Genomic DNA, 12,940 nt, shown 5'->3' with positions numbered 1-12,940 from the left:
ACATTTTGTAATTACGTGATTTAATCAAACACTAGACATTAAAGACAGTGAAGTATGATGCAAAAGATGTCTTGCTTCTGTGAAAATTTTGGAAAAACTTAAGATTAAGTTGCTAAAAAAAACTGTTGTGATTTTACTTGGGATGAAACAACTGGAAAAGATTTGAAAGTTTGAAAAGTCCAGGACTCTACACATAAGTTGCTTTATGTTTGTCTTTTCATTTTTATTCCACATACAGAAATCTATATTGGAAAATGGATTTGGTACACGATGAGTAGGGCTCACCTGGAACACCAGTTACCTGACCTACACTCAAAGGAATAGTATCTGGCCTCACATCCAAAGCCTGGCTGATGAAAGCATATTTTGGTGATTTCAATTAGAATCAAATGTTTAGGGTACATTAGCATGCATTTTAAAAACTCTATCCTTTAACTTTTAAAAATTAACTCCCATTAAAGAAATGTGGACCTATGATCATGGCTCACAACTTTTCTTTCATAGTTTGCATCCATTTGTCCTTTAGTATATTATGCTCTGGAATAATTTCTGGGTTTGGTCTTCTAGGTTACAAATTTACATACCAGTTCATCCATGGATTTTTTTCATTCTAACAGTCATATAATTTGAGGTCCATTGTATTTAATCATTTTTTCCTGATAGCAGCTGTTCCTATTTTCTCTAAGTTATTTCCATGAATATTTATCCACTTACTTACCAGTTAAAGTATCCATTTGATCTATTAATTTTGTTGCTCCGTGTTTTTAATCACCTGGAGTTTGATGACTCTCTTTTATATGCTTTGTTTTTTGTTTGTTTTTTTACCACTGTGATATTTTTAGATGTCGGCCTACCTTGTTTTGGTTTCCTGCTTACCTAGCTGTTGCCACTAACTCAGTTACCCGGTTCTCCTCCAATGATTTGAAGAGTCAGGTGGAACCACCCACTGGATACAGAAAGCCAATGGCCCATCTTTTGAGAGTGGAGGCTCCCCATCCTATGGTGTCACCTATATGCCAGGGAAAGCTCTACCCTATTCTGCTCTTGCCTAGGGACACACATTTGGCATATGATGCATGGCAAGGACGGACACCAGAAAAAGCCAATGGCACCACCACGCTCAGGCCCCTTCCGCTCCCTGCACTCTCCTGTACCAGAGGCCTCAACATATTTAAGTGTTCCAAGCTTGCCATGGCATCAAATACTTTGATTCAAGGAAGGCAGTAAATTGAGAAACAATTTAATTTACACAGGATTGTAGATTCTGTATCAACAGCTAATCAAAATGACTACTGTATAAAACTCTCAATTTATAAAACTCAAAATTTAAGTTTTAGCAGTCATCTATCATTCTGGAAAAATCATCTAAATGTTAATGATGGCCATTTCAAGTTCATCTAAAGGGCCATAGGAAACAACTGTACTGATCTAGTTTACCTTAACCCAGTACTTAAGTGTGCTTTATAAAAACAAGTATTTTTGAAGCAAACATAATTATTTCACTCTTGCATGGAATTTAATTTGTTGGGGTTTTTTTTGTATTTTAATTTTTTAGAGATTACTATTTAAGACATAATAAAGTATGGCATGTGTTATATTTTATTCAGTGATTTTTACTGGATGCCTGCTAAAAACTAGGTATCTTATAATGTTCTGGAAATGAACAGATGAACAAGGTAGTACCATCAAAGCACTTGGATCATACCTACGTTTGTACATAACTCAATCTATTTTATTTCCCTATTTATATTAGTGAGCGACAGGCCAGGCCGGGAACTCCTTGAAACATACCAAAGCTTCTCTATCTTCTTGTTTTATTCTCAGTGTCTATACAACTCAACATTTTGCTCAAAGGAGTCATTCAATAAATATTTAATCACTTGGTATCATTATATTTATGTGCCTATGAGATCTAATATATGGCTCAAAAATTATTATTCAGTTTTACAGACTACTAAGAGGAAACAGAAATAGTAAGAACACTTCATACATCAATTGCTAGATATACATGTACAATTTGTGCATTTTATAAATAGGGGAAATGAGATCCAGAAAGATTAAGCACTTTGAAGAGACAGCCCCCAAACCTGTACCCGAAATCTGCATTCCAGCACCTTTCCCTACACAGCACAAGTCAGACTGCTATCTGGAGAACGAAGTGGCCAAGCTCAAACATGTTCACCACTTTGCAGTACTGGATAGCTGGCTCTCTATTTCCTTTGATGGAGACTTCTGGAGCCTTGTAAATACGTAATAACTCAAAGAGTGCTGAGTTTAGGCACGTGTATTTAAAACTTGCTCCTGAGAGAGGGGAAGGGAAGGTGCACTTTGTGATCTACTCTTTCCTGTGCAACTGACAATCCGGAAGCTTTACTAACTAGGAAAAAAATTGACTGCAAACTAAAGACAGTTGCATTCATAAATAATTCACCTTCATATAAAGACATCACGATTCCTGACATTAGAATTACAAGAGCACACAATTCTGGAAACAGAGAGGAGGAAGAATGTAGTCCTATGATACTCAACAGCTGGACAGAAAAAGCCCACACTTAGCAGACAAGGCTTTGGAGGCCTGTTCTCAGGAGACATTTTAGGATCACTTCCCCTTATTGTACCTTGCGGCCTCATCACAGGAATTTTTTATATTTTTTTTTTCATTCCCTTGGTAAGTCTGCATTTCCACCTCTCCACTCAGTCTCTTCCCTCGTTCTAAAACACTCTCAGCCCTTTTCTGCCTGGGGAAAGGCTCTCCATGCTTCAAAGTCCACTGAAATGCTATCCGCCTTGGGAAGCCTTCCCCACCTCCCCAAGCATGATTTAACCTCGGGCCTAACATTTGATTTATCATGCTGGTATGTCACTGTTTCATGACGACAAAACGTACTGTATAAAATATATATGATGTCCTTCTCATCTGTGAGCCCCTAACACAGAACCTAGAATACATTAAGCATCCAGTAAAATTTTAATTCTATCATCCAGCTTTAATTCAATCACCCAGTCCTCTCATTTTACTTGTGAAAACTGAAGCCTAGAGAGGAAAGGGCCTTGTCAAACATCAGGAACAAACCAATGTCTGAGCTCGGATAACAAATTATGCCTTCTCTTTGCCTAAAACACCCTCGTAAGCGAAAGGGCTGGCATGGGAGAGTCTGGAGTAACAAACCCGCCCTTCTTGGCTATTTGCCTAACTTTTTACTCAAAGTCTGACTGCTATACTATATTGCTGGCAACGTCAGTTTTCCTCAATAACAAAGACTTCCCAGTTCAGAACATATACATATGTGGCTAATAGGAAAAGTCCAACATGATAAACAGGGAGGTATGTCAAACTCCTGTTCAGTCTATGAAAAACCTACTCATAATTCTAACTTTGCTCCTTTAAGTATGGAGAGAAGGCATAGCTCATTTGGAAAATCTGACCAAAAGCCCACATTTCAACACAGTGAAATGCTTTATCCCCTATTGCTTCTACCACACCAGGAACTTTCTATATGTAATCATTTAATCCCTGGCCAAAAACTGGTGGACAATGAAATCCCCACAAAATGTTCTCCCCAGTGAAGTGTTCAAACATCAGTTCCACAAAAAACATTTTTAAAAGTTCTTCATGTATTTTTCCATGCCAGTTTTTTTCACTCATGGCTAAAAATGTCCATATTTGAATATTCATCATTATGAGCATCTGGTAAAATATAGCCCTGTCCAGCATTTTACATCATTTGACTATGGGACCTTAGAAGGGCATAGGTAAAAATTTCCAGTTTCATTTTGTTTGGAGTTTTAACCATCTTTTTCCATTTTACGGCTTCGATTGGCTTTGATTGTGCCGGTATTTTCTCCTAGTGGATTTTTTTCTCCAAATAAGCAGGTTGCCTTCAGATGAGTCCTGGGGATTTCATCACTAGGAACACCAAAACGCAGCCACCAACCACATGGGTGTTTACAGCATTTTGTGGGGTTTTGCCTTCAACCAACAATAAAGTCCATGGTGATGATGGCTGCCCAACAATGTGAATGTACTTAACGCCTCTGAACTGTACATATAAATAATGGTTAAAGCCGATTTTTATGTTATGTATATTTTACCACAAAGAGAAGGCCAGCTTACAGGAGGTAACAATTATCCCAAACCCTGGGTCAAAAAGGAGGGGGTAAAATCAAATGATGATCTCTATTGTTCAGACACAGCAAATGGCTTTTACTTTCTAGTTCCAAAAAGCCTCTTAGGCAGGCTCTCACCCCTGCCATTTTCCTCCATGGAATGGAGAGCAGAAAAGAAACTACTGCCAAATAAAATGTAAACCTTAGAAAAGAAATGTTAAATCACAGACCCATAACCTTGCAAGGACTGACTGGATTCTAATATCATCCATTAGTCAACTGCTCCCAGCCTTTGAGTTAACTCCTTCTCAACTCGTTTCTCACAGCAACAGCGAACAGGTGTCCTGCGTGAGAGTGGATGTGTTTAAATTCCAGACAGCTGTCAGAATGTCATTCTCTAGAGGACTGTTCTGACAACTTTGAAGTAGGGCTTGAAAAAAAAACAACTATGAGATAACAGATGAGAAACTAGGGGTGAGGGGCCAACAAGGAGGAGACCCAGCAGTGAGCAGGTTGGCTGTCTTCCAATCTCCTAAAAGACACCACGTGGTGGGCTTATTTTGAAAAACAAAAAGAAAGAAAACCAGTGGGAAGGGTTACAAGGAGACAGTTTCACGAGGTATTGCGAAGAAACATAACCATCTAGAAGGAGAGGGCTATTAATGCACCCAATTAGCCTTCAGATTCAGTGAGTGCCCTGGAGATGTTCCACGGGAGGTAAACGGTGCAGACTCCTGGGTGGTGCAGCCGAGGGCGAAGTTCAGGGCGCACTCTGGAAGGGGATGGGGTGCATGCAAATCAGGCCGGTCTAGGAGGCGGCGGCGGGGAGTGGCGGGGGGACGTGGGGAGCCGAGGAAGGAAAGGCGCTTACCAGGCCACCTCCGCAGGTACTGAAAGAGGCCAGCGAGCCGGGGTGCCGCAGCACAGCCCCTGTGTAGAAGCAGGCGGCGTCTGGCGGCGCGGGAGGGCGCGGGGCGGCGGCTGCCCGCGTGGGGCCGGGGCCCGGACTCGGACGCTGCTCCACCGCGAAGCGCGGCGCCAGGAAGCGGCCGTCTCTCCGGAGCAGCAGGTACAGGTCCCGGGAGAAGGCCGGGATCCTCAGCAGTACCTCTTCGCCGTCCGGCTCGGCTTGCTGGGCCGGGGGCGGAGACGGGGGCGGCTGTGGGGGCGGCGGCGGCTGCCACGAGGCCGGGGCGCCCGGGGACAGGGCGGCAGCCCCGCTGGCTGCCCGCGGCAGCTCCTGAGATTCGAGCTCCTCGTCCTCTTCGCCCCCCGGCTGCGGGGGCCCGGGCCGGGGCTCAGACCGGCCTTCGGCGGGCTCCTGGGGCGGCGCCGGGGCCACGGAGCGCACCTCGCGGGAGCTGCCGGCCGTCTGCAGACGGGCGCCTCCGCCGCCCGTAGCGCCGCGCACCCAGCTCGGGTCAGCGCTCCCCCCGCTGCCGCCTGCCGCGTCCACCGGCTCCCGGCGCCAGAGTGCAGGAAACACGACTTCCCACTCCTCGCGGTCGGGGGCGAACTGCAGCCCTGCGGGCGGGGCAGACAGAGAAGTGCGGGGCTTAAAGTGCCGCGGTTCCAGTGGTACAAGCATCCCCAAGCTCACACTCCGCGCAGACACAGAGCTCTCGGGTAACGCGCTGGAGACCACCCGTCTAGCCCCTGAAACTCTTGCAACCCCCGAAGCCTAGCTATCAGATTACAAACCCCAGCATTTTCAAAATAAAAGTACGATTATGGGGGAAAGGGAGGGGGGAGGGGGCCGCAAAGTTTGGTGACAGCATTTAGTTGTTGTAAAAGAAAACCGGTACAAACACTCCAGCACAACTAAAAATTTTTCTAAGTATCTGCCAGAGCAAGCCACTGCTATCAATTTCTTTACTTGCCAGTTTTCCTCCAGGTGCTGTAAACGTACCTTTGCGAATCTTACTACTCTCTTTGGGGAAAACAGCATTTCACGAGGTCAAAATGAGGCCACGAGAAGCGCGCTTCGCTCGCGAGCGTGACGCTCTCATCCGCACCCGCACGCTCGTTTTGATTGCTGCCCGCTGAGCCCCGCTCACCGCGCACAGATGCACCAGCCCTGCCGACCCGTGCGTTCTCGGTTTCCGCTGCGGAAGTTGTAAAGCAAGTCGAAAGTCACGGAAGAACTTACCTGAAACGATCCCATTCGACAGGACCCCCAGCTGGTAAAGGAGGCAGCAACAGCAGATGTGAGTCAGGCGCATCTCGCGGCTCTTCCCCATACCGCGCTCCCGGCCCCGCGCGCGCCTCCTTGCGCGATCCACCGCGGGCGCCGCCGCCTCCCGGAGCGCAAGGAGGCCGGGCGGCGAGTTTGCCCAGGCCCTTTGTCTGCCGGGGGGTGGGAGGGGGGGTGCTGTGTGACTCCGAGAGGCTGCCGGAGCACGGGTGGGGGTGGGGTGGGGGAGGAGCGGGGGCAGGCAGCGCCGCGGCCCCGCAGCGCTCCGGCTCCCTGGCGGATTAGGTGATGAGTCTTATTTTCTGCGTTCTGGACGTTGCAGGAGTTTCCGGAGCCCCACAGGACAGCCCCACCGTCAGCGGAGAGCCGGCAGGGGCAGGGCGGGCAGTGCTGCCTCGGGACAGGCGGAGGACTGCCCCGCGCGGGCAGGAGCGCCGCGGTGTCCGAGCCGAGGCTCGCCGCCTGCACCCGCGCGGAACTGCCAGGGGCTGGTGCCACAGTCCCAGCAGCCTGGTGTGCCAGGCTCCGCACCCTCCTCGGGACCGGAGTGCTGCAGGCTTCTACCCGCAGTGGCGCGGGAGGGGATTTGCAAGAGGATGAGGAGAGGACACGACTCGTGAGGTGGGGTGTGGAGAAGATAAGATTCAAGCAGATCTGACAAGAAGAAGGAACCAAGGGGTGCCCGCCAAGTATGACTTTGCGGGACAAAGGTCCCAGAACACCGCACACGTGCTCACACGCCCGGTAGGGGTGGGGTGGGGACCCAAATACCCTCACCTGATTCCCGATTGGCCACTCGGGGAGGCCGGATTTGCATCCTCACGTAGCAGCCCCCCTCCCTGCTGAGGTGTGTGCAGGTAAAAGGTCCCCCCCTCCCGCCCTCAGCCTCTTACTCTGGCTCCTCCTTCAGTGGAATTCTCTCCCCCCCCCCCCCCCCCGCATCCGGACATCACACAAAGCCAAATTTAAGAGTCTTGAGCACAAAGCAGCGGCCCCATTTACCAAAGACCTTTGATTTTTCTTCCCATCTTTGTCTCTAGGAATTTTCTAAGCCTGGAGATAATGTAATTCGTCATGGCATGTGCTTCAAAGGTTCCCAGGACAGTAGACACCCTGACATTTCAGAGCCCCTTATCCCACCTTATCGTTCCCGCTTCCCATTCATCAGTGCTATCAGTTTCTCTCCTGCCAGCTTGCTCTCTCACTCGTGTGCACACACACAACTCCCACAAATATATACACCAAACACACTCCAGTGAGGGTGAGATTAAGGAGACCAGCATTAAATACTGTATTCTAAAGATCTCAGGCCAAATGAGATTATTTTTGCCTTTTTTACGTTTTTTGTTTTTTTTTTGTTTTTTTTTTGGTTGTTTGTTTGGCACTTTTAAAACGTTTTTGCTATTGCTCTTTTGGGAGAAATTGAACCTTAAACATTCTTGCTTCCTTTGTTCTAGCTCTTCATAGTACCTCCTCCCCCTTTCCACATCTTTCTTGGACACATCAAACCTTTCACACCAGACTCAAGGGTGATTGATCCCAAAGGCCATTTGCATCCTCTGGACTAGGCCAGACACCTAGAAGTAAGAGTTCATGCAAATCAGTTTCAGAAATTCCAGCAATGAGGTTGGTTCCCCACATCCTTTGTCATTTTACCTTCTGTTCCTGGTGTCAAAGGTGACTATTGTGCCTTTAAGGGAGGCAGATGATCTTATTTCAAAAGCAAGCCACTGTTTGAATAAGCTGGGTCCTAGAATACTTTCTTTGACTAGTCCATAGTTTAAAAACAAACACAAAGACACTCAAGGTGTCTTTGTCTCCAAACCTAGTCTTATAAAATCTCTAAAACTGGAGTAACTAGGATGGGTGTGGGTTTCCAGACACCTAGGAAATAGCTGGGTTTCTTAGGAGCCTACACTCTCCTTTTTATGGGACTCAATTTCACAGAGTTAAAGCTAGACAAGGAATCAGAGGTAGTTTATTTCTAAGAAAGAAAGCAAAAATTTTAAGACAGAAGGCTAGTTTCAATGAAACACCTCCACAGGGATATGAGTCTTAAATAAAAGGTTTCTCATATTTTAACAACAATGACAACAAAAAATCTAAAACTGTAGAAGGAATTCATATTAATTTGTATGCATTTATTGGGATACATTTGTGATTCCTTAAATAGAGCCATATGATTCCTTAGATGAGCCGTATGATTAAATTAAATGTCCTTTAAAAACACAGGTTGCCTATTAAGTTCCCCCGTCTGCCTTCTTCCCCCCACCCCCCAACCAGCATATAACCCATACCACTTCCTTTTGGTAGAGGTTAATATTGATGGTTACAGAAATGTTTGCTTAATTCCCAGCTAGCTCTACTCTTTCTCCCATTTGAAATACTGTTATAATTTATTTGTATATTTTCAAAGGCCATCATAAATCATCTGGGTTTTGATGATGCATGTACATATTTCTTCTACAAGACTATCAATTTTTTGGAAAGGTAGGAATGATTTCTTTATACATCTTTTTTTCACACCGCTCTGCCTAATACAATGATTTATGCTGGATGGGTGTGGAAATTCTCAGCAAACCCTCCAAAGTGCTTTAGAAGATGACAGACATTGACTTCTGTACGGTATTTTATACCAATTTCAATTCCTTGACCCAGAATTACAAGGCTAGAGCCCTTGGTGATGAGCTACTGTCAGCCTGATTTATGTGGCTTACGGAGAAAACAACCCTAAGAGGGAAAGGACCTGTGTGAAGTTAGTGCTTGACTAGAAGAGACTCAGATGTGCAGATAAGAGCATCAGTTAGAAGTGGGTTTGAGTGTGTATGTATGTGAAAAAAGAACTAGCCTGATTTGGAACTGAGTAAATTATATGTGGCGAAATAGAGGAGAAAAGGCAGGACTGTGACATGTGTGTGCATTGCCAACCTTAGAGGGAAGAAAAGAGCAGCTAGGGAAAATATGTTAGTTAAGACAGGTCACTACGTATGTCACCAGATGGTAGCTAGCATCAAGCAAGCACTGCCTTTGTGGGGTGGAGGTAAGTGACAAAGCATCAGAGTAAGTGAAACCAACTGTCCTGATACACGGGGTGCTCATATGTTGCACTTCATAACCCAGGCTTCTCTCTGTAGAAAGTTGGCTTTGATGCCTTCAGCCCTTCCTCATTCTCTTCACCTGTTGTCCCGAAGCCTCTCAAGACCAAAAGCTAATCTCCTTTCCCCTCCAAAAAACCTTAAAATCTTAAGGAAATGCAAAGAACTCTTTCACTGTGTTGCATGAGGATATCAACTCCCGGTAGCACTCACATCTAAATCGACATCAAGGCGTAAACTAGTTCTGACCATGACAGAGTAAGAGGAACCAGATTTAACTCCTATCTGAAGCAATTAGAAAAAGAAACAAAATGTAAAAACACTGGTTTTCAGACATTGGACAACAGCAGGCGAGGACTCTGACTGTGAGAGAAGGGGAGCAAATAGGTGATAGACACAGTTCCCCCAGCTTACCAGCTGGAGCCAATTTCCAAGCTTCAGCACAGGGAGGAGAAATCCAGAGTCCTGAAGACTAGTGGAGTTGAGAAGGCAGAGCAAGATGGCTGGAACTTACAGGAGGACACAGTGCCAGAGAGGAGGGAGCTACATAGAGAGTGTAGCAGTTATCTATTGCTGCGTAAGGAACTTAGTGGTTTAAAACAAACATTTATCATCTCACATGGTTTCTGAGGCCCAGGAACCTAGAAGTAGGATATTTCTTCTGCTCAGGGTCTCTCACAAGACTTCAAACTAGTGACCAAGGTTACAGTTTCTGAACACTTAATGAAATCAGAGGTTCTATTTTCAAAGAAACGTTGAAAGTATTGGCAGGAAACTTTGTCACATTGACCTCTCCATAGGGCTGCTCATTACATGTGTTTCCTCAGAACAAGTGAGGCAAGAGAAAACTGGAAGCTATGTCTTTTTATAACCTAATGAAGACGGCATATCATCACGTCTACCATAGTCTATTCATTGGAAACAAATTACTAAGTCCAACCTACCCTCAAAGGGGGAAGTTCTACAAAGAATTTATGGACATATTTTAAAAACCATCAGAGGGCACTTATATCCTCTGGCAAAAAAATTATTTGCACTCCCGTCTTGTGCAAAGTATATTCATCCTCTCCCAACACTATCAAAGGCTCATCTTATTAAAACATGAGCTCAAAGTCCAGAATCTTACCATCTGAATGCTGGCTAGGTGTACATGAACGTCTTCAGTGTAGCTCATTAAGTAGAGCTCCTTGAATTTAGTCCTCTCTCTATAAACTTGTGAAATTAAAGTAACAATTTATCTGCCGCTTATACACCCAATATATTGTGGTGGGACAAGCAGAGAGTAATTGGTATAAACATTTCTGCTCAAAAGGGAGGGAAGGAGGAGGCAAAAAGGAGTCACTGGTCCACAGCAATTCTAAAATCCAACTGGGAAAATGTAAAGTTCCTTGCCTATTTCTCAGGGTCTGAATAATTCTCCATGGCTTGGGGCTCTGTCCTCTGGGAGTTTCTATCTACCCTCTGAGTCATCCTTCCATTTTCATGAAAAGTAGTGTGCATTTGTGACTGCATAGTTTTCTCAGTTGACTTCCTGGCAGTAGAATTTATGGTGCCAACAACTCTGTATCATTTTACATAATTTCTGTCCCCTTCTGACCAGAAATGTTTCTGCATATGTAATTCTGTTTTTCAAACTTTGTGGGTCTTCTGTGAATCTTTATGGGTTCACCTCATTAGGTAACAACCACAACCTCAAATCTCTTGTGAGATAAACCCTTCCCTACCGTGAGCTGAGAGACAGTGCTCTTAGACTTCTTAGGAGCCCTGTTGTTTAACTGAAAGGATCTGCGAGACACACAGTTAAGCACTTGAGAGGGCCTTCACTCTGACTAAAAGATACTCTGAATAGCCACCGTGTGATCTTTATTAGTTCTCAACGAAAGATTACAGTTACACCCTTGGCTTCATCATTAGGCCATGTTCTCCTAAAAGTGCCCTGGATCTTATCTTTGATCTGATGCAATTTGATCTTAATATTGGCATTATTTCCCAGGAAAGGAGGTTGAAATTTTTCAGAGACATCAGATCCTGGCTGACTTGTGTTAATAGTTTTTCTTTTGTTTCTCTCACCTTTCACATTTTGTGTTAGAAAGAATAAACCAGGTGGCACCTTCAAAAAAATTTTGCAAATAACCTTAGGTTGATGAATCAGTTCATTAGGCCCATTTGTCTACTGCAGACAACAGTGTTGCTAAACGTAATGTCATTACACAAAAAGGATTCCTTTTCCTTTAGTTTCCAATATTTACCTCACTTTCCTACAAGCCTCTACCTATAGCCTTACCAAACATCATATGGCTTCAATTAAAAGCTTTTTCAAGGTATTAAAAACATTAAATTTGTAGTTTAAAAACTTTCAGAAAAGAAATCTGTAGTTCCAGATGGTTTCGATGGTTAATTCTACTGAACATTTGTTTTTAAAGTTACACCAATTCTACATAATCTTTTCCAGAAAATAGAAGACCACACTTTGTAACTAATTTTATGAGGCTGGCATTACCCTCATACCAAAACCAGACAAAGCCAGTACAAAAAGGGAAAATACAGACCAATGTATTTCATGAATATAGATGCAAAATCAACAAAATATTAGCAAATTGAATCCAGCAACATATAAAAAAGAATAATGTAATATGACCAGTGAGGTTTTTAAGAAATGCAAGGCTAGTTCAATATTCCAGAATCAATCAATGTAATCCACCATAACAACAGGCTAAAGAAGAAAACCACATGACTATACCAATTGATGCAGAAAAGGCATTTTACAAATTCAACATCCATTCATGATTAAAATGCTCAGCAAATTGGAATAGGAGTAGAAGGGAAATTCTTCAACTGTATAGAAAATACTTATTTTTAAAAATTGCAACTAAGAGCGAAAGACTGAATGCTAACCCTCTAAAATTGAGGTCAAGGCATAGATAATCCGCTCTCATCACTCCTATTGCAGCATATTAGAAATCCTAACTAGTATACTAAAGCAAAAAAAAAAAATAATAAAATAAAATAAAATAAAATAAAGAAATAAAAGTAATACACATTAGAAAAAGACAAATAAAATTCTCCTTGTTTCTGTTAGAAAATCCTCAAAATAAATATTTAAAAATTCCTGGAGTAATAAGCAAGATCACAGGACACAAGGTCAACACCAGAAATCAACCATAGTTCTCTATGCTAGCAGTGAACATTTGGAAACTAAAGTTAAAATTCAGTAACATTTACATTAGCTCCAACACAATGAAATATTTAGTGTAAATGTAATCAAACATGTATAGGATTTACATGCTGAAGACCACAAAACATTAATAAAAATTAAAGACCTAAATAAATAGAGAGACATACTGGGCTTGTGGTTTGGAAGAATAAACAAATTAAAGATGACAATTCAGCCGCAAGTATCTTTTTGATAGCAATTCTTATCAGTATCCCAGCAGGATTATTGTCTAGATGTAGACAAACTGATTTTTAAGTATATATGGAAACAGAAAGAACCGAAAATAGTGAAAAAGTTGATGAAAGAGAGTAAAGTCTGAGGACCCACCAC

At 43.6% G+C, this 12,940-nt stretch overlaps 1 protein-coding gene and 1 long non-coding RNA gene across 4 annotated transcripts in view; one reads left to right on the top strand and one right to left on the bottom strand.

Annotated features, from left to right (window-relative positions):
• ADAMTS19 (ADAM metallopeptidase with thrombospondin type 1 motif 19) overlaps positions 1-6,368 on the bottom strand; it is a 241,151-nt gene extending 234,783 nt beyond the window's left edge. For 2 of the 3 annotated variants that reach the window (XR_004318691.1, XM_032476644.1), the window contains exons 1-2: positions 6,257-6,347; positions 4,979-5,631 (exon numbers count right to left, since the gene is read on the bottom strand). Coding sequence is in view for 1 of the 3 variants with exons in the window: in XM_032476644.1 (XP_032332535.1) it covers positions 4,979-5,631; positions 6,257-6,347 (744 nt within the window). In the remaining 2 variants the exon portion in view is untranslated. Of the gene's footprint in view, positions 1-4,978; positions 5,632-6,256 lie in introns of all 3 variants that reach the window. The other variant, XR_004318692.1, reaches the window with a different exon arrangement.
• LOC116662696 lies at positions 4,717-8,590 on the top strand. Its single transcript, XR_004318694.1, has 4 exons — positions 4,717-4,795; positions 4,995-5,176; positions 5,991-6,314; positions 6,624-8,590. It is a non-coding gene; the product is annotated as an uncharacterized LOC116662696 (long non-coding RNA).
• Positions 8,591-12,940: the final 4,350 nt, after the last annotated feature.

Source organism: Camelus ferus, chromosome 3, assembly GCF_009834535.1.
Source record: "Camelus ferus isolate YT-003-E chromosome 3, BCGSAC_Cfer_1.0, whole genome shotgun sequence".
Taxonomy (NCBI): domain Eukaryota; kingdom Metazoa; phylum Chordata; class Mammalia; order Artiodactyla; family Camelidae; genus Camelus; species Camelus ferus.
Note: the sequence above shows the minus strand (reverse complement) of the source record. Positions and strands in the feature narration are given on the sequence as shown.